General features: G+C 40.3%; 2 protein-coding genes and 1 long non-coding RNA gene across 4 annotated transcripts in view; 1 reads left to right on the forward strand and 2 right to left on the reverse strand.

Annotated features, from left to right (window-relative positions):
- Positions 1 to 7,041, reverse strand: part of LOC122866324 — a 16,669-nt gene extending 9,628 nt beyond the window's left edge. For both annotated transcript variants that reach the window (XR_006375672.1, XR_006375673.1), the window contains exons 1-2: positions 4,532 to 7,041; positions 4,200 to 4,309 (exon numbers count right to left, since the gene is read on the reverse strand). This is a non-coding gene — a long non-coding RNA (uncharacterized LOC122866324). The remainder of the gene's footprint in view (positions 1 to 4,199; positions 4,310 to 4,531) is intronic.
- Positions 106 to 15,267, forward strand: irf9 (interferon regulatory factor 9). Its single transcript, XM_044175813.1, has 10 exons — positions 106 to 290; positions 698 to 759; positions 2,266 to 2,388; positions 2,536 to 2,716; positions 7,065 to 7,195; positions 8,161 to 8,245; positions 9,313 to 9,372; positions 9,639 to 10,028; positions 10,954 to 11,069; positions 12,153 to 15,267. The coding sequence occupies exons 2-10, from the start codon at positions 703 to 705 to the stop codon at positions 12,318 to 12,320; spliced, it is 1,311 nt and encodes a 436-aa protein (XP_044031748.1). The 5' UTR covers positions 106 to 290; positions 698 to 702; the 3' UTR covers positions 12,321 to 15,267.
- Positions 12,934 to 20,043, reverse strand: emc9 (ER membrane protein complex subunit 9). Its single transcript, XM_044175814.1, has 6 exons — positions 19,859 to 20,043; positions 19,374 to 19,576; positions 18,020 to 18,096; positions 17,752 to 17,821; positions 17,359 to 17,453; positions 12,934 to 15,545 (listed from the first exon to the last, which is right to left on the reverse strand). The coding sequence occupies exons 2-6, from the start codon at positions 19,566 to 19,568 to the stop codon at positions 15,365 to 15,367; spliced, it is 618 nt and encodes a 205-aa protein (XP_044031749.1). The 5' UTR covers positions 19,569 to 19,576; positions 19,859 to 20,043; the 3' UTR covers positions 12,934 to 15,364.
- Between the last annotated feature and the right edge of the window lie 3,758 nt (positions 20,044 to 23,801).

Consider the following 23,801-nt stretch of genomic DNA (forward strand, 5'->3'; position numbering starts at 1 on the left):
AACCCTTCCTATTCAAGCTATGGCATTATTTAATTAAGAATTAAATGAGGAAAATAAAGACATGTATATCATGAAATAAGAGGCTAAAACAAGGTGTTTTGGTTCTGTAGATATTGTGTGTGTGTGCGCATGTCCGTTGTCGCCCCCTGGCGGCCGCTACACAGCCTGTTTCTCTAAAGTCACGTGACTTCTGGGAAAAGGAGCGTCTGCAGAGCCTCGGCAGAGTCCGGACCACAGAGCCGGAGAGCAGACACTCAGTCCGCAGGCACCGCGGAGGAAACGCAACCGAGGTAAACGAAACTCAGATCTACTTCCTTAATTCGACACCTTAGCGTCTGTATTTGATGTATCTATAAATATCACTATATTTGCTGAGCGCAGACGGTGCTCGTGATTTCTGTTCCAACACCAGACTGCCTTTAAAAAATTGTTGATTCTTAGATGGGAGTTTTTGTGTGAGCTCTGTTTAATGTCTCACGGCTTTCAGATAAAACTGCACACGCGAACTCTTAAACCGGCATTTGCACTAAAACAAGTCGACGTTTAAATCTTTTACACGTAATTTTTATCCAGTTATCGTTGGTTTTTCCAAATACTTATTTATGAAGAAAGTGTTATTAAAATGGCAGGGGCGGGGCATGCTGTGACATCAGATAGTGGTTGTTTATTGTTGTTCGTCTCTCTGTTGTGTTTTTAGGAGTCATGGCCGCAGGGAGAATGCGCTCCACTCGCAGATTGCGCTCCTGGATCGTCGAGCAGGTGTGTGTGTGTGTGTGTGTGTGAGGAAGGGGGTGAGGGAGGGGGGAGAAGGAAAGGGAAAGAGGGGGGGGTGACATTAAACAAATCATTGTACATCAGTGGTGGAAGAAGTACTAATACCACACTGTGAAAATACTCCACTACAAGCATTGGAAATGTTACTTCAGTAAAAGTATGTGAGTATAATCAGGAAAATGTACTTAAAGTATTAAAAGTACAGTAAAAGCAGGATTTTACAGTTGTAGCTGGTTGAGAGTGGAGCTCATTTTGAATACAACTAATGATTATTTTCATTATGTATTAACCTGCTGGTTATTTTCTCCTTTAAATCGATTGATTGTTTGGTTTGTGAAACTTCTGAAAATAGTGAGAAACGCCAAAGTGACGCCTTCACAATGACCAACAGTCCAAACCTCAACATTAAATTAAAATTATTAAAAAGGAAAAGAAATCGATTAGTCGACTAATCGTTTCAGTTGTACTTGAACATTTTCATGTCTTAAATTTGTAAAGTAACTAAATGAAGTGAAGCAAATCTCCTTCTGAGATGTAGCGGAGTAGAAGTAGAAAGTAAACACTCAAATAAAGTAAATGTATTTAGCTACACTCCACCACTGCTGTACATGTTTGTAGGATTACACATTACACATACCAGCAGTTTTAATTTGGCTGTAAATGGTCTCGGAGAGAAGTAAAGAGGGGGTTGGATTATAAACAATCAGGCAAAGCGGGAAAAGGGGGTTGATAAATTACAAATTTGTTGTGAAAATCAACTGAAATTGCATTATTACACACATGACTTGCAGGTAACTTGTGCCAAAATGTACATGCCTGAACCTTACCAAAAATAGTTAAAATCATAATTGAAAAGTAGTTTTATTGATAGAAACCTGTAGGGCTGCAACTAATGATTACTTTCATTATCAATTAATCTCGATTGGTCTATAAAATGTCAATTAATAGTAAAAAGAAAATAATAAAATAGAGCCAATACAGTCAAAAACTGAAAGATATTCTGTTTAAAAAGCTATAAAACAGAGAAGCAAATATAATGCAAATCCACACTTTGAAGAAACTTGAACCACCAAATTTGTTGGCAATTAATTTTCTGACAATCTACAAGTAGATTGATCAGCTAATTATTTCCACACCAGAGACCTGATACTTATTGATAATGTTGTATTTGCATCTTTTCTGCCTTTTCTTTAACTGACGTTTTAACCTTAGCGTCGTTTAGGAGAGTATCGTAATTATAAATTACGATATATCTAAATGTAAATTAAATGTTTTTTAATGAGGAGGTCTGACTAGTTCTGTCAGCCCTGAATAGTGTCTTGCAGGTATTCTGCTCATGAAGCTTATTGCTGTGAGCACATGGAAATAACTGAAGATGCACTTTTATCACCTCAGAGCTTCTCTCGTGTGGATTATGGCGGCCGGACACGGTTTAGAGAAACTTACATACATACATTAAACTCCGTTGTTGTGTGTTTTTGGCTGTTGCAGGTCAGCAGTGGGAAATACCCGGGGCTGATGTGGGACGACGACGCTAAAACCATGTTCCGCATCCCGTGGAAACACGCGGGGAAACAGGACTTTCGTAAAGACGAGGACGCCGCCATCTTCAAGGTCAAGATGCGTTTCTTGGCTCTAAACTAGATCACATAGTTCCCAAAAGACTACACATCCAAATCACTAAGAACCTCTGAAATGGCACAAAACTGAGGTGGAGGTTGACCTTCGTGACTTCTGACAAAACATCTTTGTCCTCTGCAGGCGTGGGCAGAGTTCAAAGGTAAGCTGACGGATGGGGGTCAAGACAACCCGGCCTCGTGGAAGACCCGTCTGCGCTGTGCCCTTAACAAGAGCCCGGAGTTTAAGGAGGTGATGGAGCGAGCCCAGCTGGACATCTCCGAGCCCTACAAGGTCTACCGCCTCGTCCCCATCAGCGAGCAGGGTGAGACTCTTACACATCTACTCCACACACTCTGGATGTCTGACTTTCTGCCACACAGCGATGGAAATTAAGCTTTCAGACGAGCAAAAAAAAAAAAAGAGAGAGCACTGGTCTATTTGGCCATGTAAATCCATGTAAATCCAAGTGTTTGCCAAAACATGAGGTCACAGCTTGTTGGCTCACTAAGCTCACTATCAATGATAAACTCATAACATCGCCACCTACGAAACGTGCAAATGTTCAGCAGCAAAAACACTGAATTTTGAAGCAGTGAAAAAACAAAAAAGCGACCGATTCTTTAGCCAGAAGTAAAATATCGTGCTGCGTTTAAGAGCCGACAGACATCCAACATCTGGGACTTCCGAACTCTGGAACAGCATTGTACAACAATATTAGAGGTTGACGTGCATGAAGCTCGTATCCGAACTCAGCTTGTATCTGCATATTAATTTTAATCCCAAACCAGACCCGACTTTTCATTATATTTTATAATTATTTATAATGTTTGGGTGTCTCACTAATTAAAAAGTGTCTCCTGTGGAAATGGTCGCAGTAATGATTGGGCCTACACAGAATAAGGCATGGCGGCTCACCAGCACGTTCTGGTTTTGTTATGTAACTCAGTCAACTATTTTGATAATTGTTAAAGTTATTTATGAAGCAAAAATGCTAAACACTCCCTGGTTTCCGCTTCTCAAATGTGCTTTTTTGTTGTTGTATCGAACTTTATATTGAATATATTTGGGCTTTGAACTGTTGGTCGGACAAAAAAAATCCAATTTGTACACGTCACCATAGGTCTGAGAAATATTAACATGCATTTTTTCACTATTATTTTGACATTTCATACATTTAATGGTTAATTGATTAATCCAAAAAGATATTAGGCAGATTAATCAATGATGAAAATAATTAATAGTTGCCGCGCTACTAGCAGCACATTTGTGCCGAAACACTTGGTTGATGAACTTATTTGTCCGTTGACGGAAAATTAATCGCCTATTTTGATAATCGATTATTTCATTTATCAAGCAAAAATAGCAAACATTCTCAGTTTCCAATGTGAGGATTTGCCGCTTTTCTCTGTTTTCCATCACTGTAAAATGAATATTGTGGAGGTCTTCAACTGTTGGTTGAACAAAACAAGACGTTTGAAGACGTCACCTTTGGCTCCGAGAAACTGTGATGGGCAGTTTAATCACTTATGAAAATAAATGTCAGTAGCAACCCTATAGCACATGACACAGTAGCATCGCATAATGTCAATGGATAACAGCTAGTCTTATACCATCTGGGAGGGAGGAAGAAAAATAATTAAGGGCAACTCAGTCGCAAATCGTTATTATCAAGAGAGTTTGGAAACTCTCCAAGGTCCATCTTATCTCTAACAGCAGACATGCTGCCACCTTCTAACATAAAACTAATCCAAAGTGCACTGACGTTACTACAAGTCAAACTCAATATTAGAAGAAGTTCTTCTTACCCATACATTTCTTTCACACTTCCTCTCGGCACGTCCAGATGAACACGGCTGATAAACTCTTTCCCAGCTGAACTCGACATCTCAGTCCTGATCCAGAGCAGAGCTGCATGCTGTATAACGACACAATCAAATGGTCATAAAACAAAGTCAGACTGTTTCCACCATGAAGAAACTAAGCTTTCCTTTATATTGTTTTTGCTTTAATGCAAGCTAATACGTTAGGACCACTGGGCGTCATGTGTCTTACAGTATATCCAAAGTACTGTATGACAAACACCCTCCAGAGAGAGCTCTTAAAAAACATTTCAAAATAACCAAACTCGACCACAAACCTGGCAAGTTTGTATTCAGTGCAGTCACTATGGGAGAGGGAGTGTTGTTAACACACATTACACAGTGTTAACCTAAAAACCCATAGTGTTTACACTGCAGTTTCCTGATGAGTTGTTGTGTTCGACGCATTGGTGGGCGGTGAATGTTTACAGGTGATAAAAAGTAGTCCTCCAGCGGTGCCAAAATACTCAGCTTGTAATATTCATTTGCTCTGGATATTAGAGTTTTATCCTGCGACCATCCCTGGTTATACAGTTAACGTTCAGTATGTCAACATCTCACTGCCTAAAACACAAGTTGTGACCCAGTTTTCTTACTGCGATCATCATTTATTTCCTCTGTGTTCGGGATGGATGACGAGGGGCAGCTGCATCTTTTTAATACCACCACAGAGTTTATCAGCAGCAACAGGGAGGCTTAAAATGTAACATGTACGCAATAAACAGCCTTGATGCTGCATTTATTAAAACATATTCAGCTGGTTGTAAAACGTAGTGGTGTAGTTTCTTGTCCTACATAAAAAACTTCAGGTTATCCTTAAATACAACAATATTTAGGTTGTGAGGTTTTAATATAGTGAAATCAATAGAATATTAATTAGATTTTTTTTTCCAATGTCAAAATATATCATAATATAGCAAATATATGCAACGTTTTAACTGCATGTCATAAGACAAACCTCAAAAACGTTTTTAATTACAGCTTGCTTGGATTCATTAATTTGGACATAGAAATTATGTAAAATGATAACATGTCTCCTCAAACACGTAAAAGACACATTTTCTTAGTTTATCATTAAAACTTGCAGAGAATTATTCATTTAAACAGAATCAGAGCTGAAACGATTAGTCGATTAATCGATTGACAGAAAAATAATCTGCAACGTTTCTTTGTCATGTATGATAGTACGCCGAATATCTTTGGGTTTTTGAAGACGTCAGCTTCTGCTCTGTGAAGCTGTGACGGACACATTTTCACAATTTGTCGATGTTTCGTAGACAATGAATCGATTAACTGAATAAATAATCGGCAGATGAATCGTTAGTTGCAGCCCTAAACCAAGTTTAGTAAAACAATAAGATCTTATTCTCACGACACGCTTCCACAAGTCACTAAATGACAACATTAAATTATATTATATATTATATATTGAAGTGCATGACCTGTTATGGGTCCTAGTCCCTCACAGAATTTATATTTTTACATTAACAATAATTCAGAATTGATTTACAGTAATCAATTATCCAGCAGGCAGAAGTGCTTCAAGTAGCCTTTTGGTCACATGACGACTTTATGTTTTTGTAAAGATATTAGTTTATAGTTTTTTATTCTACAAGTGTAAATCAGCAACTACTTCCTCAGAGGGCAAAGTTTCGTGATTGATATTTGCGGGCAGCGGTTACGTTGTACTTATTATTTTACCACAGAGACTCACACCCTCACTGTTTGGTGGAAAACATCAGTACAAAACACTGATTAAAATGTTACACAATGCGACTATAGAAACCTCTCCTGCTGATGTTGCAATGAACTTTCCACCCTGTCACTCCCCATCTATTATTGCACGTTTAAGAAATCACCTCGTCACCTTTTTGACACTGTATCACATCCAGTCTCTTTATCTTGTGCTTTAGCGTTTGTGTTTTGCCTGCACGTCTCTATGACGTGATCTGTCTACAGTTTCGTGAATAAAACCAGGGTGACTCTTGACCTCCTCACCTGGTGGTTCCTTGTGTTTCCAGTGCTTTTTTGCTCATTTTAAAGTCCTAAGAAACATCAACTAAATACCTGAAATGTTAAATATCCGCCGACCTGTAGTCTACCTGAGAGATATCAGCTGAAAGGTATTTCCAAGCTTTGCTGTTTGCTCTCTGCTTCCATTATTTTGCTTCTGCTTCCTGGATACTTGTGAATCACCATAACTAAATTTATTGACACGATTGAGTACATTCTCTACTGCACTTTAATTTCCCTCTGTTAAATGTGATCATTTTTATTACGGAACTTTAACTCCTCTCTGTTGTGCTTTTAAACGCTGTTTTAATGCATGTCCAGTACTTACATAAGACCCTTTTTAAACAAGTTTAAAAACAAAACTCCAGCACAGCTATTTTCAATTCAAAATAAGTCAAATGTTTTTGGAGAATGTTGTTGCATGGAGTTACGCTGTCTTAACAAAAGTGAGGAGATTCTACTTTCCGCACAGGAAACGAGTGACACGATTAATTAAAACCACAGGATGAAAGGCAATAACAGAGCAAGTGAGTTGCTGTTTTGCTGAGTCAGCAGGGCAGTGAGCCGATAGTGAGTCCAGCCACCGTCAACCCAGTAACTGGGACAAGTACATTTACTGGCAGAAATGAGTGATGAAGCAGCTCTGTAGCTCTTCTTTACTGTAACAGCTTAAAATGAACGAAGACTACTTTCTTTGTTCAGTCTTATGTATCCTGAACCCACAGGTATTGGTTATTTACGGTTTGATTGATCAGAAGTGCTGTATTTTCAGAACTTGAATGAGCTGTGTCTGTTTAGGTGTGCTGGTTCCTGAAAAGAAATGCAAAGTAAAAGCCACCAAGAGGCCGAAAAGGAGGAGGAGTGAATCGGAGAGCGACGATGCCTCTCAGGTCAAGCAGATAAAGGCGGAAGAGGTGACCTCACAGCTGGTGAGTTCACCCGCGCGGGATGGGAGGGGTGAGGTATTCAAAATAATTGGGCTTTTTGTTTGTTTTTTTTAAACCATGAAGCCTAAACAGAGAAATCTGAGCCGAGCTGAGCCCGATTTGTCCTAAAATGGCAACTGTACATGGGTGTTGATAGCAACATGGCCTCTCCTCTGGTGCCACCTTCAGTCCAAACTTTACATTTTTGCCCCACTAGGGGTAACGATACTTGAGCTGAGTCCCAAATCCATACTATATACTAATTCTATACTACATACTAACCACCATAATATACTGTTTCAGCAGTTAGTTTACAAAAAAAGTCAACATACTTTACCAATTTATACCAACAAGAAACGATACAATATGTGTGACATCAATCAAACTGCAGCTTTGGAAAGCTACTGCCAATTCAACTTTAGAGACGTTTAAATTCTTAATTTGTGAGCAGCTCCTTCATTTCCTTTGTGCATTGCATTGTGGGAGAATAGTGTCCATCATACACTACATACTCATAACCTGCTTTGAATCAATGTGTTGTATGGATATGGAACACGGCGAAGGTTTTTGCCTTTTAGCTATACCATACTATATTAGCATTAATCTAAAAAAAAAAAAAAAAAAGTCTGAAAATGTGAATCTGAAAGTGGAAAGTTTGACCTGCTGGAGGCACAAGATGAAAAGTCAGATGATCATCAAAGTCATTAGGATTCATCCTGTGAGGAACATGAATTTAGCGGCAACACATCCAATAATCTTTGAAGTATTTACTGGAGTATAAAATTAGCTGTATTTTGCAGCCATAGAGCCACGCTGCTAGCGAGGCTAAAAAGCCTTTGTTTCTTGACTTTAAATGAATCTTGACTTTAAATCAGGCAGCCTGAGCCGAAGGTTTCATCCATCTGCTGTTCACATGTCTCAGTGAGATCAAAACCTGTCTCTTCAGCTGCAAACTTTCTGATTCTCAGTGTGTTGAAGAGACTCTGCTGCTGGGTGACACCACCCCCCAGACAGAAGAACCCGCTCAGTACACCACCACCATACAAAGAGACGGTGAGTTGAACTGCGTTGTTCTACAGCAGTCACAGCTGATTATCTGGTCGATCAATACCACTTAAGAGTCTGATTTGTTTACCTTGCCTAGACATGAACTTCCTGACCTAAAGTGATTTCTGTACAGGATAAATTACTGGCATTTTCAGTAAGCCTTATCTCATTTGAACTACCTTTTTTAGAAGAGCATTAACTAACCAGCCTTCTAACTATATTATGACGCTGGGTCCACTGAATTCTGCACCAGCATACAGTAATTTGTCGTACCTGCTGGCAGAATAACGACTGACTAAGAGAAAACATGTTGCTTTAAAGCTTTTCATCATCCATTTTCAGATGCAAAGCAGCTCACTAAAATTACAAACTCGCTTCCCTGCAAGGGGGAGCTGTTTGGTTTTGTCAGACAAGTTCTAGGAGAAGGAAAGTTATAGCAGCATTTCAGATGTTTGGGTGCTTTGCATCAATCGTAATTGGGGCACGGGATTAGAGAAACCTGATTTCACCATCTAGATTTCTCCTGGAGAACGCCAGTTTCTCAGTCATGAATGCACACAACTGGGTTTCTAATCAGCTTTTTGTGTGAGCATGTGTATTACAGGATTTTCAGACAGGGGAGGTACCACTGTGATAGGAGAGCAGGAGAGATCATGATATGTAACAATGCTTCCTCGTATTCAAAATGATTTCATCCAAAGTCTGAAGCACCATCAGCCCTTCGACAAATCAGGAAAGCTTACTGCATCCCCACTACAATTAAAATGAGTTAGGCTTCCAAAATAAGGGGAGAAATCTAATTACTGACCTGCTGCATGTGCCAGGATTTACAGTAACCACGTTACTACAGTGCACGTAAACCAGTAATCTGGTTTCTTGAGTGCATGATATTGTGTCAGTGATTAAATTCTGTATCTGCCAACAAAACAAACTTTGGGTTTGAGGTTGCTATGCAGAGAGAGCTGACTCTGGCCACTAACACCTAATTCAACCAGTGACATTATTCCAAAACAACCAGCTGATCAATCACTTTTTATTTCTCCCCTTCTCTCTCTCTCTCTCTCTCTCTGCAGTGGTTGATGAGATCCAATTGGACGTTCGGATCGAGGAGAGCGTCTCTGCGCCGGCAGAAGGTAATAAACTAAAAAAAAAAAAAACAGGTACAGCTGAGCAGGTTGTTTATGTGCAGCTGTACAATAGGTCATCATTTGTTAGATTTCTTAACTACATTTAGTCTGTATCCGTTTTAGTTTTTCGGTTGACTACTATGATTTAAAAGTTAACTAAAATTTGATACAAATTTGGTCTGTAAGTATTTTCACTTCTATTTTGAAAGTGTTTTTGGCTAAACTCGACTACTCACGCGTTAATCCTCCGTCCTCTCTGTTTCTGTCTCCAGTCCAGGACTCCTTCAGTGTGGCGGTTCATTATTTAGGGCAGGAGGTTCACACACGTCAAATCCAGGGCACTGATGTCAGGATAATGTACATGCCTCGCTCTCTCGTTCCCCCGATACCGGCCGCCCTGAAAAGCAGGTTTCCACGCATTCCGCTGCCGGAGCCGCCCTCCACGCTTCCGGCCGGCCCAGAGCTGCAGGCCCTGTTCACTCTGCTGCCCTTCATGGAGAAAGGGGTGGTGCTCACCTCCACGCCGCAAGGAGTTTACGGCAAACGGTTCTGCCAAGGGCGGGTCTTCTGGACGGGACCGCACACGACCACCCCGGGGATGCACAAGATGGAGAGAAACATGGAGCCGGTGATGCTCTTCAGTAAAGACACCTTCAAGCAACGTGAGTCCACATAAAGATAGTTGATGTCTGGCTCCACCTCCAACTCCTCACTGAGACACTGAACCTTAACATGCACAATTTATGTGACTAGATGTGTGAGATTTTAGTCTTAACATGGTTAGATTAGTTTAAAGAATATTCCTGAACGATCCTTTAGTGATGATGTATGAAAAGGTCAGACAGCTACCTGCACACTTTGAATAGTTGAGGTTTTTGTCTAAGATGTGAATCAGGCATTGTAAATAGACTTGGCTGAGATATTTCAACCCAAAACCAGGTTGTTTGATTAATTACATTTGGTTAAGTGTATTTAAAGATGCCTTGATCTTTTTTAAAGCCATTAGTTCATGTTAAGGAGGCAGTTTGAAATAGATTACAAAGAATAGTACATATTTCAACCACAACTAAAACGATTAGTTGATTGACGGAAAATTAATTGGCAATGATTTTTGATAAGTGATTCATCATTACAGTCATTTTTCAAGCAAAAATGTCAAACATGCTCTGGTTCCAGCTTCTCAGTTGAGGGGATTTTTCTGTTTTTGTTTGTCATATATGATCACAAACTAAATATATATTAGGGGTTTTAGACTGATGGTCAAAACAAGGAATTTGACGACCCCACCTCGGACTCTGGGAAATGACAATGGGCAATTTTCACTGTTTTCTGGCATTACATAGATAGAACAATTGAGAAATTAATCAAAGAATTTTCAGTTGCAACCACAAATAGCTTGCCCATACCGAGTCCAACCTCAAACCAGTTTTGTATTTGTATGAAAATGTGTAGAGAAACTAATTTGACTCGTTTTCTGTTCTGTTATAGGCTTGAGCCCATAACAAACTACATCTAGTCAAATCTCAATACAGTCAAACTAAAGTACAAAATGATTATTTAACTCACTTTTCTTTCCCTCATAATCAGAACTGGAACACTTCCGTTCAAACGGCGGCGAGCCTCCTCAGTTCAGCTTCACTCTCTGTTTTGGAGAAGAGCTGAGTAACACTGAAGACCCATCCAGAAAACTCATTATTGTTCAGGTGAGTGTGCTGCCACATCTATGACATCATCTTAGGTTAGTTACCAGTTTATTGACTGATTGCTATAATTACATTAAAATTCTACTAATAGTGGCTTCACATTGCTGTCAAATACAGCAACTAAGTACATTTACTCAAGTACTGTACATAAGTACACATTTGAGGTAATTTTACTTTACTTGAGTATTTCCATTTAATGCCGTTTTTACTCCACTACATTTGTCTGACAGCTTTAGTTACTTTACAGATTACAGTTTTTCATCCCCTTCCTGTCCAGTGAAAACCACGTATCTCGAAATTTGGTGATGTTTGAATGTTTGTGATGAACTGAAGGATGAAGAGTTTCCTTTATGTGCTGAGAAAACTCTCCTCCTTCTGAAGCTGAATAAACTCTTTAACCCGCCCTCGGATCAGCTGGAAAACGCATCGTCACAGAGCTGAAAACAGGCTGTTTCTCTCATGAAAAGTCGACTTTTTAGAGATGCGTGGTTCTCACAGGACAGCGACGTTACAAACATGTGATGATCTTATAGACCATGATGCATTGCTGCAGATGAAACTACCCAACAGTATATAAAGCAGTTAAAATGAGCTCAACCTTAAACATCTGCAGCAGTAAAATGCAACACACACATTAATGCAGCAGGAATATTAATCCAGAAACATCAGATATAATAAAACACTGACAGGAGCGTTTTACTGCACAGGGAGGACTTTTACTTTGATACTGTACGTACATTTTGCTGATAATACTTACATACTTATGTAACATTTTGAATGCAGGACTTTTCCTTGTAGTGGTATTTGTATTTTCACAGTGTGGTGAACTTGAGTAACTTACTTGAGTAAAGGATCTGAATACTTCTTCCACCACTGTAAAAAAAAAAACCAAAAAAAAACATATTTGAGAGAAAACTTCTTGCATTGCAGTCAATTTTTCTTTATATTAACAGAAAAGTAACACAGAAACTAAACTTTTACGCCAAACTGAGTGAGTGAGAAGTTAAGAATCCTCAACACAAATGATTCACATAAAAGAATAATAATACCATTACCTACTCTTCTCTTTTCTCCCCTCTGCAGATCACTTTACCGTGGGCGGAGCAGCAGGTCCAGAACGCTCAGTCCATCTTCGAGTCCATCAGCATCCTCCAGTCTCTGGCCAGTCAGTCCCCACTGGGAGAAATAACTCTAAACCTGGTCACCGTGCCGTCACAGTTGTCGGAGACCATCACCTGTGGGTCCATCTGAGCACTTTGTTCATTCCAAAATAAGAGGCATCCCCACTTTAAACCTATTCTTACAAAATAAGAGTTAAAAAGGGCTGAGCGTTTATCACTTATCTGTAAATGCATCATCTAGAGTGAGTTTTGTGACCAAATTAAAATCACTGATTAATTACAGAGTCTGAATTCCAGATTGTATAACTGATATCAAAATAAAAGCCTCCCAATTTGTGTGGTAATTAAATGTTTTCATATCGCTCAGCCCTAACAGGTAGCACAAAACAAATCTTATAGCACTTATGACAAAAATCTAGACCAAATAGCAAACTTAAATATTGGATTTTATTTTTACCCTGAAAATGGATACTGAGCTTTTTGGGATGGACTTTGGCCCCTCATGTCCTCGTAGAGGTTAGTTGGTGTACTGGAAGCACTACATGTAAATCAGCGCTGAGAAGTCGTCTTCAGAGCTGCAACGCTTTAATCCATCGACAGAATTAAATCGGCAACTATTTTGATAATCCTCTAGTCATACATTTGTTCTCTGCTTGTGTGTGACGATTTTTCTTCGTCGTATATGACAGTAAATTTAATATCTTAAGGTTTTGGACTTTTAGTCAGAAAAAACAAGAAAATTGAAGAATTAATAACGCCTTTTATTCCACTGTTTTGAACATTTCATACACATAATGATTAATTGATTCTGAAAATAATTGTTAGTTGCAGCTCTAGTCGTCTTTCTTCCTTGAGTATCTGGAAATGTGATGTTAACTCAGTTCTCTGATCATAGCTGCACGTCTGTTTTCCTCTTAAGCCAGTGGTTCCCAACCTGTGGGTGGAGGCCCAGAAAGGGTCCCGTGTTAGATCCGAGGGGGTCAAGAGAAGATTAACAGGACAGGGGAGCAGAAAATTATATGTCTGCTTCCCGATATGAACTAATCTTTGCTTTTTTTCCTTGTCAATTATTGGATCATTTTAGTGGTTTTAGGTGTTTTATGAAGTTTTCAAATGAAAAAAATATTTCAAATCACAATTTGTACACATGCGGCCAGTAACAGGGGTCACAGATGCTATAGACATTGCTTTGTTTTACGGGGTCACAAGCTAAAAAGGTTGGGAACTACTGCTCTTAGCAACTGATGACTATTGTGTTTATACTACAGCACTATATAAAAGGCTGCAATAAAAACCCAAAATAGTTCAGTAGAGTAGCCGCAGTGAGCAAAGATGTATCTTGCAATAATTTGTCACTTTTTTTTTTTTTAATGTAACACCTGTTAATCTACTCAAATCCAACTCCAGGTAGTCATGTTTCATGTTAGAACACAGATACATTTACAAATATGTGTTGATGGTTGTGTTTTGATAGATAAAAAGTTTCACACTCTCGAGGAGACTTGAGGTTTGAAGCAGTGACTATACTCCTCCACTATTAGAAATCATCTGTCTGTGACATCCAGTGTATTTTTAGTTACCATTTGATAAACTTATCTAATTTACAAGAGTGTACACAGTTAACTTCGACCTTTTAAGAGAGAATGGGTGTAGACTTGGGATTAGTGTTTTGAGAGTTATGCCAAATTCTGACTGCTTTAGACATTTTAAAAAGTTGTTTTGGGTGCGTAAGGGGGAAACAAAAGTACAAAAACATCCTACATTTCAGTACAAACGTTTTGCAGTAAATACAGTCTGTTGAAGCTCAGACTATTTGGTTTTTGTTGAGGCTTTATATAACTTGGTGGTCATTTTTTTTAAAAAGGTGGTAGTTTGGCATGTTGTCAAGCAAATATCCTGCTAGATGTCGTGCAGGTTCGTGCATGGAAACAATGTTCCTCTTTCCTAAAGCAGTTGACTGTTTTTGACAACATGATTTACAAGACATTTCCTCTTGACAGATTACATAATTTTGTAGAAGTTGCCACAGATGCACCAGCAGTTCATGCAGGAACAACTGTACTGTAAATCACAAAAGGCAGCTACACAAGAAAGTTAAGTTAAAACAAAGAAGCAGCGCGTGTTTCAGCTTTAAAAGCAATCTGATGATTTCAAAGAAACATGAGGCAAGACGCAGAGCTACAAAGTGGCACGTAGTTGCTGCCTGAATATTTGGTGCATCTGTCGCAAATGCTGCAAAACAGACACTTGACAGGACATATTGGTGCTTTTAAGTGGGATCCTGATTACCACTGTAACACTTTACTTTAACCCACTATTTAGCATTAATATGCACTATATAAACATTTAATAAATGTAGTTATATTCTAAATGTTTATTAATGTATTAATTTATACAGCACCCTCCACTTATGGGTGCCCACAGGAGTTATAGTTGTTGACAAATATATAAACACTTAAGTCTGCTTACATTAGTGGATTATAAAAAATGTATTAAATGTTTATTAGGGGAAGGGGACGGAAAAAACGATACAGCATAGTATTGTGATATTTTATGTGGCAATATTATATCAATACATAGACGCCAAGCATCAATCGTACATTATATAAATTATTAATACTGCAACCACAAAAATTTTTACTTTTTACTAGAATAATAAAATCAATTGGTTTTTCAGTCCACTAGATGGTGCTGAGTTTTTTTCTAGTGAGGACAGCAGGATTGGTAGGAAGTTGGTCAAAACAGTGAGCTGAAGACTTAAAACTTTATCTTATTAGATAGAACAGATGTTGACAAAGTTTTCCTTCTTTTTCCATAATTTGCAGTTGAAAAAAGGTAATAAATCGCAATATATATTATCGCACATATAACATTTTGAGCTACAACAAATATGTATTAACTGAAGGACTTTTGTATTGTAAGGTGTTTCTGTTATTTTGTCCACCCTCTTGGAGCTTGTTATGTACAGAGGAAGACTGCAGAGATCTACTAAGCTGTAAATATTTTGTTATTTTCGCATGTTCTATGTTATCTCTGTTCAGTCGAGAAAATGCATTAAAAATGAACATAATCCTAAACTCTGTGTGGTTGTGTCGGGTTATAAAAATCACGATGGCGTTGGGTCAGAACATAAATAAATCTGGGCTCTAGTACAAACTGATGCTACTTCTCAGTCTACATGCTCCCGTTGGCCGGCGAGGCGAGCTCTGCTATCTTGGTGTTAAGTTTCTGATTGGTCCAGTCCTTTGTTATGTCGTCCAAGTGGCTGTCAAAATCCACCAATAGTGTGTGATCGCCCGACTCCAGCATCTGACTGGCTATCGCCTGAGTCTCCTCCCACTGTCTCAGCATTATCCTGAACAGAGCGGAAAAAGCGACAGGTCAGCGTTAATGTTGGGGCAGGGTTTGTGACGACTCATTTATTCTATATCATGATACACTCATAAAAATGTTTAAATCAATCTTACACGTAAAAAATAATAATTTAATTACACAGGAAACAAACCTGCTGTCCAACAACTTTTTGGGGATTTTATACTCCTCGTAAATGAAAGATCTAGTAGCTCTACTTAATGGCATTTCATTACTGCTTCCCAACCACATTACAGTATTTTTTAATAAATGAATTTGTCTCCTCTGATCCACATGTACCTTGTGGTGTTTTTATGAATCCACTATGGTGAAATTGAGTGGGGATTACAGGCAGAAAGACGTTGCGGTTATGACATACCTACTCTATTTTTTGGGGTTCATTTCTAGCATTTCCATTCTGGGATTTTTCTTTGCGTATGGCACAAATTGAAAATACACTCATAAAAACAGGCGGATGGAAACACACCTAATGTCCTAACAGTGCTTTCACTCTTCATCTGTAATGTATTTTTGTGCCTGTAAACCACGTGTGAAGTTCTAAAGAAGGATAATATGACTCAAACTAACCGCATTAGTGTAGCGTGAGGATCAGTGATGGGCGGATGAAGCCTTATGAAGCTTTGGGGCTGTTATACATTCCATTATACATGAAGCATTGTGGTGCTACAGAGATGCCCTGGCCTACAAATAATATTCTCCAGATGTAAAGGGAACTTGCTTGTTTGGTAACGACCCCAGCAAAAATCACATTTTTATAATTTTTTCAGTGAAAATTTAATGTAAAAATTACCATTCCCACTAAAATAGTGACTCATATTGCAATATCTGTCAAATGTGATTTTTTTTTGCATATCTGGTGGTTTGCAAAACGTACAGCAGCACTTTAAGAAACAAGACAAACACCTCCCTGATTTTAATAGATTGTGTCATTTGTGAGCAATAGAAGTCAAAGAAGCATGCGTGTTATTATTAAATCTCTAACACTTTTGTTCAGAAGTGCTTCATTAAATGTAGATGTTATTGTGCAACATGTTACAGTAAAATAATCAATAAATGCATTGTCCAAAAAGCCTAGATATAAAATATTTTTGCTGACACACAATATTAAATGTACTTTTTTGTTGTAGTTTAGTTCGAGTAACATTTCTTATGAGTCTTAATGTCATTGGAGATTAATGTGATTGGAGAGTGATATTCATTACATTTATTACAGCTTATTATTTTTATTACATTACTACTTGGTATCAGGAGGAAATGTTCTCATACATATCTAGTGAACATCGCCATTTTTCTCAATTATTCTCCTCTCTTCTTATGTGTGCCGATCACACTGTTTAGCTGTGAAACTTCAAAACTGTCAAACTGAATGAAGCTGCTCTCTGAAGAACCAGTGACTTGTGAAACCTCGGACGTCATCAGTCTGGTGTTATTCTGCATTTGACACAAGCTCTGACACAATGTAGTGAAACGGTGACTTCACGGGAGTGAAACAAGCTTCGGTATCATCCGCCCATCTCTACCAATAATGTGTTTTCACCAGCTCAACAGAAAAAATGCTACAGCGTTTGGTTAGGTCTGTCTGTGTGTATAATCATATAGGTGAACACAAATCTATACAAGACTCATTTGTATTGTAACTGCTCTAAACAAACAGATTCAGACCATTCAGACTATAGACGGTGATGGTTAGGGAGAAACTGGGATTTGGTCTTTCAGACATAGATAGGAAGGTAGATTCTGTTTACAGCCCGAGAGGCTCAACTCACGACCAAAATGGCCCACCGGCTGTCACTCACGTGTGTTTGTCTTTGAGCATCCATCTTGAATCTTTGCGTTCGTACATCACGATGGGAGGAACCCGAAAGTCTGGAGACATCTTACTGCCATCAAGCTGTGAAGCAAAACAGAGAATTTATTGAAAGATATTCAATAAATTCATTAAACTCATAGCATAAGTAATCTGTTTTCATTTATAAAATATCAAAAGTAACGAAATGTCAAACAAGATTTCTTAAAACTGCTTAACAACTAAAAAACGTAATTAGTTTTGAGTGACAGAAATGCAAGAGTATCTTACAATTACTAAACTGACTGATCACCATATTGTTTCACCACTAGCTTATTTCTCATCTCTACAAGCCAACAGGAAAGGGGATGGTGTTAAAACAAATTGCTTTAGTTATTCTTACCATTAACATAACTGCGTTGTCAAACTGCTCAGCAATCTTATCGGCTATCTTCAGTGCACACGGTGTCGGGCTGTCGAGTTCAAAAGATGAAAACAGATTAAACAAAAAATTAGAAACATTTTACTAAAATTAGCACTGTGTTGTGTATTATACTGAATTTACCACCAGACTGTAACATTTTAGCAAACATCTTCAACATCTCATAAAAGGTAAAGTATAGCTGAAATGAAAAGGGGGTTTGAAGAGGCATCAGGGGCAGGAAACTCACCTACTATCTGATACGCAGGCGTTGGATTGATAGTATCCCACTATCCTCTGCTGAGTCTGTGAACACCACACATCCACCTGGAACAAGAGAACAGACTTGAAAACTTTACAACATCACTTACCTCACAAGCAAAACTAGAATCTCTTCCAGCAAGAGTAAAGATTTTCTCTGCTAAAAGAGGAGACAAATCACTCTACTCATCCCAGGAAAGCTTCCTCTGTAGCTGGCACAAGGCTAAAGTCAATTTTTTTTTTTGCAAGCAGTCTGAAATATTAGTGAACTAGTCTGTCTCAATTTAGGCTGATATTTGTGCAGATTTAGGTTTGTTTCCTGGGCTTTTTAATGCAGAAAAACAAACAGTGGGGCTTTTCAGGCAAAATGCTCTATTTTCATAAATTAAGGACCAAGTACAATATTTAAAATCTTCCAGGTTGGTTTCCTTCATTGCGCCTGTCAACTGACAACTGATGACAACACTGAGTAAAGTCACCATTTCCATCTTTATCTTCATAACCACCAAACTCTCTCAGCCCCTGTGTCTTAAGTGTTTTTAATTGGTAGCTTCTGACCGTTTCATAAATCACCTGTTTTTACAGTAAATTCAGCTGTAAACTGCAGAACACAAACCTGTTGTAAAACAGTTTATGACGGAGCCAGGCGTGTTACAGGAAATGTTAAATATTAATGGTTCATTTCCCTGTTTTCAAAAGGAATCTACAGGCTTTATTGTCTTTCATTATATTAAATGTATAGCCAAGAGAAAAAGTGCAATATATACTTTGACCTTGGTTCCACATTAAAGATGAGAAAAAACACAAGTCAGCTGTTGACTCATTGACTTTTCTGTCTCTCTGTTGGGACATATTTTGTATCCCAATTTCCTTTTTCACTGATTTCCTCACTGTTGAAATGTTGTCTAAACTACATGACACAAAGTATGTGGACATGCAAACGTTACACTCATATGTGATATGAATCATTTCTGGGAAGGCTTTCCACCAGATTTTGGAAACTGGCTGCAGAGTTTTTTTTCTCTACAAAAAGGACACATGTAATTTCCAGGTACCTGGATGGAAAACACAGTCACAACTTGGGAAAGGGGTTAAAATCTTTATCTAGGAGTCTTTCGGGGGAAATACCTTCAAAACAGCTGTACATGCTGGAAAACAACCTCAAAGGGTTTTTATTTTTTAGAAAAATAGATGCTTTGCTTCATGACTCAAATCTGATGGTATGAAATGGGGCTTACACAAACCAGCAGCTAGTTACAGCTACAAATTTAGGACTTGGACTATGTTTCAAGAAACTGTAAGGATACCTAACGTTGCACTACACCTGTCGGCAGGTGTCCTACCTGTGTGAGGGCCAGCTGAGTGATGGGAGCTAGGGACAGGTGGGAGTGAAGCAGCGGTACACAGTCTGTCACACACACAGCGCCGCCTGCCGAAGTGGACGACAACAGCAGCCCGTTGATGCTGCACCGCGGAAACAGGCAGGAGTGCAGGTACATCTTCACATAAGCGCGACAGGACAGCTCCACCTCGCCCATGATGACAACTGAGAGGACACAGAAAGACAAAGGCACTGAAAACTTGTTTCAAAAGACCCCAGCAGAGACGAAATGTACTTAAGAAACACATGTAAAGGACGGCGACTATCTTCCCAAACATAAGAACCAGCAGTCCTTTCGCGTAGCACAACATTTTTACCAATAATCGTCCACCGTGGTTGTTCTTTTAAACTGGATGTTACTAGCTCAATAAACCAGCTAGCCGGTTGCTGCAATGTGTATTAGCATTAGCATACTAGCAAACCAAGCAGAGCTGAATGAAGACTTACCAGAAGAGGAATATAATGCGACTTAAACGTAGCCTCAACAAACAAATGCGTATTTTCCGATTGTCAAATATATCGGTTTATCTAGGTTTCTAAATGGTTTCAAGACAGCTAACTGTTTCACTTGACAGTTCATGAAAAGCGTCTGAACGGCTACTTCTGGTCCCGCCCAGTAGAGTCAAATATAATTATCTGATTGGACGAGACGTCGATCTTATGTAATCCAATTGGAGCAACAAGGTGCCAATCAAAGCAACAAAGGCGCCTTCTTCAGCTGCTGCGCAATGCTTGCGTTCCACAGCAGTGCTGCCTCTAGTGGAGAGGATGGAGTCTGTAATAAGTGTGTTTGCGGGGTGTAAGGGATACAAATGGGAATTATAGACATAAATCAAGAACAAACCATGCTACCCAGACTTTTCTCAATGTGAAAAAGCCCTAAAAACCTTTTATGCACACCTAATAAAAATCTAATAGAAAGCACAAAAAAGTGTCTGCCACCTTTCTGGAAGACTGTGAAACATCTGATTTTTGGCCGATTCTCTTTATTTTTAATGTGTTTTATTTTTTTCTTTAATACTGTCCCTGCTTTATGTTCCAATTATGTTTATTCCCCTGTGCTGCAGTGTTTTGCTGTTTTAAAGAAAAGAAAAATAAAGCTGTAAAAGAGTAAATGGAATTTAAAGCAAAGCCTTTTACATATACACATTCTGCAGATGTTGCTGTAAACCCAATACCTTTGTCCCAACAAATATGTCAGGTTGTAAGCAATAATAAAAAATAAAAAAGTTATTCAGTGTGAAGTGGGCTGCTGTGTTTTAGTGAAGTTGCAGAACTTCTTTTGCCCACAATATCAGAAATACTTTGATCCCTGAGGGGAAACTCTTGTTACAGCTGCTCACTATCACCTCAGTGCACACAGGAATAGAAGTTCTAAGCAATTAAAATATAATACAGGCAAGAAGAATACCAAGTGGATATAAGTATAAAATCAAAATAAGTACAAAGTGGATTTACCGGTTAATGATAAGTATGTATAATACAATGTAATATAGTGCATTAACTGTCAAGTGTAGCTTATTATGACTGAGAGTGGATATTGCACAGCAATAATAGAAGTATAAATAGGGAATTATAAACAGTATATTGTACAGTAGTATTAAACAGAATATTGCACAGTTATGTTAATGATCCAATGTCCAGTTTAATGACTTAAGGTTGCTAGAATCATGCTAGCAACCTTGGGTCAAAGATGGTTGACATTTGATAGAGGGTATTTTGGCAGACTTTTCCAAATCACTTCATGTATGTCTGGTTTTAAAATGGACCAATAGTAACACTATATCACAAAAGGAAATCAGGTGTTGACAGGGTGTGTGGCTGTATATTTATGTACAGGACTAAAACAAAGTCCAAAACCCAGCCCGTGGGGCAAACCAAGGCTATGTTTCCCCCCCAGTCACTGCATGTTAGCGATTTAAATAAAATAAAAGTTAACACAATAACCGAAACTTTACACATCAGGATCAGTTGTGTTCAGGTAAATCTTGTAGTAGGGCTGAGTGTGACCATTGGAACACATTGATATCCTGAATGCTTTGTGTTTTTCCACTTGCTATGTGCCCCAGAAGCCTAGCTCTGTTCTTAAACAATGAAAAAAGTAAGTGTTTAATTAAACCCTGACAGCAGGTATGAAACCACCATTAGTGTATAACCTGGTTTATCTGAAAATTATGACATCAACTCATCTCTGGTTAGAAAAGTCCATAAGTGTATTATGGCAGGTGAGGTTTAAAGTCTGAATGACAGTGTTAAGGAAGACCAGAAATCCCTTTGAACTGGCGCGCAATGATTTAAAAAAAAAAAAAAAAAAAAAGTTCTTGTCAAAGAAACAGACTGTCAAGAAATTACAGAATAGGTACAAGGTTAGTTTATTTTAATTAGTCAATACAATGGCTCAGTTGAAAGCAGTCCTTGAGGCATCTTCAGTGTTGTGTACCTAAAAAACAAATAAGGCAAGTCAGTATTTGAAAACCTCAAATCATCCGATTGCTGAGTTTAAGTAGCTACGTACCCTGCCCATCGCTCCTCTAGATTTGACCGAAGTCCATAGCCATTCCCAATGTTGTTACCAGAAACTCCAGTGGTGCTGTGCCTGGAAGAAATTCAAGTTGGCCAGATAACTCAGTGATTATGTCGACCTTGCTAATGAAAATGCGGCACGATCACAGCTTACCACTTCGTGTCCATTTGGGGAGCGACTCCTTGGCCAAAATGTGGATAATCATTGTAGCGCGCCTGCTCAGACACCTGGAACTGCTGGGGTGAGTAACTGATCTATTAAGCCCGTTGGGGCTGGTATCTGGGCCACTGAAGCACCTGCGCTCTCTGCGCCCACTGGGGATGATAGCCAGGCTGCTTGGGCTGCTGTGGTGGGTAGCTAGGCTGCTGGGGAGAGTAACTAGGCTTCTGGGGCACCTGGAGCGCTCTCTGCAGCCACTGTGGCTGGGAGCTATATTGCTGGGGCGGATAGCTAGGCTGCTTTTGAGGCACCTGCTGCTGCTGGGGCGGATAGCTAGGCTGCTTCTGGGGCACCTGCTGCTGCAGATAGCTAGGCTGCTGCGGGGGCAGATAGCTAGGCTGCTTCTGGGGCACCTGCTGCTTCTGGGGCAGATTGCTAGGCTTCTGGGGCAGATTGCTAGGCTTCTGGGGCACCTGCTTCTGCTGGGGCGGATAGCTAGGCTGCTTCTGGGGCACCTGCTGCTGCTGGGGCGGATAGCTAGGCTGCTTCTGGGGCACCTGCTGCTGCTGGGGCGGATAGCTAGGCTGCTTCTGGGGCACCTGCTGCTGCTGGGGCGGATAGCTAGGCTGCTTCTGGGGCACCTGCTGCTGCTGGGGCGGATAGCTAGGCTGCTTCTGGGGAACCTGCTGGGCACCTGCTGCTGCTGGGGCGGATAGCTAGGCTGCTTCTGGGGCACCTGCTGCTGCTGGGGCGGATAGCTAGGCTGCTTCTGGGGCACCTGCTGCTGCTGGGGCGGATAGCTAGGCTGCTTCTGGGGCACCTGCTGCTGCTGGGGCGGATAGCTAGGCTGCTTCTGGGGCACCTGCTGCTGCTGGGGCGGATAGCTAGGCTGCTTCTGGGGCACCTGCTGCTGCTGGGGCGGATAGCTAGGCTGCTTCTGGGGCACCTGCTGCTGCTGGGGCAGATAGCTAGGCTGCTTCTGGGGCACCTGCTGCTGCTGGGGCAGATAGCTAGGCTGCTTCTGGGGCACCTGCTGCTGCTGGGGCAGATAGCTAGGCTGCTTCTGGGGCAGATTGCTAGGCTTCTGGGGCAGATTGCTAGGGCTTCTGGGGCACCTGCTGCTGCGGATAGCTAGGCTGCTTCTGGGGAACCTGCTGCAGATAGCTAGGCTGCCATGGGGCAGATAGCTAGGCTGCTTCTGGGGCAGATTGCTAGGCTTCTGGGGCAGATTGCTAGGCTTCTGGGGCAGATTGCTAGGCTTCTGGGGCAGATTGCTAGGCTTCTGGGGCAGATTGCTAGGCTTCTGGGGCAGATTGCTAGGCTTCTGGGGCAGATTGCTAGGCTTCTGGGGCAGATTGCTAGGCTTCTGGGGCACCTGCTGCTGCGGATAGCTAGGCTGCTTCTGGGGCACCTGCTGCTGCTGCGGCGGATAGCTAGGCTGCTTCTGGGGCACCTGCTGCTGCTGCGGCGGATAGCTAGGCTGCTTCTGGGGCACCTGCTGCTGCTGCGGCGGATAGCTAGGCTGCTTCTGGGGCACCTGCTGCTGCGGCGGATAGCTAGGCTGCTTCTGGGGCACCTGCTGCTGCTGCGGCGGATAGCTAGGCTGCTTCTGGGGCACCTGCTGCTGCTGCGGCGGATAGCTAGGCTGCTTCTGGGGCACCTGCTGCTGCTGCGGCGGATAGCTAGGCTGCTTCTGGGGCACCTGCT

This window comes from Siniperca chuatsi, linkage group LG19 (assembly GCF_020085105.1).
Source record: "Siniperca chuatsi isolate FFG_IHB_CAS linkage group LG19, ASM2008510v1, whole genome shotgun sequence".
NCBI classification, from domain to species: domain Eukaryota; kingdom Metazoa; phylum Chordata; class Actinopteri; order Centrarchiformes; family Sinipercidae; genus Siniperca; species Siniperca chuatsi.

What these genes read in the sequence shown, in the direction of transcription:
- irf9 (XM_044175813.1), top strand. Translation starts at nt 703, where the DNA reads ATGGCCGCAGGGAGAATGCGCTCCACTCGCAGATTGCGCTCCTGGATC. An exon ending in CGTCCCCATCAGCGAGCAGG is followed by an intron (nt 2,717 to 7,064) that starts GTGAGACTCTTA and finishes GTGTCTGTTTAG; the next exon opens with GTGTGCTGGTTCCTGAAAAG. An exon ending in AAGAGGTGACCTCACAGCTG is followed by an intron (nt 7,196 to 8,160) that starts GTGAGTTCACCC and finishes TCTGATTCTCAG; the next exon opens with TGTGTTGAAGAGACTCTGCT.
- emc9 (XM_044175814.1), bottom strand. Translation starts at nt 19,568, where the DNA reads ATGGGCGAGGTGGAGCTGTCCTGTCGCGCTTATGTGAAGATGTACCTG. An exon ending in GCCTGCGTATCAGATAGTAG is followed by an intron (nt 17,822 to 18,019) that starts GTGAGTTTCCTG and finishes TGAACTCGACAG; the next exon opens with CCCGACACCGTGTGCACTGA. An exon ending in ATGCTCAAAGACAAACACAC is followed by an intron (nt 15,546 to 17,358) that starts GTGAGTGACAGC and finishes CGCTCTGTTCAG; the next exon opens with GATAATGCTGAGACAGTGGG.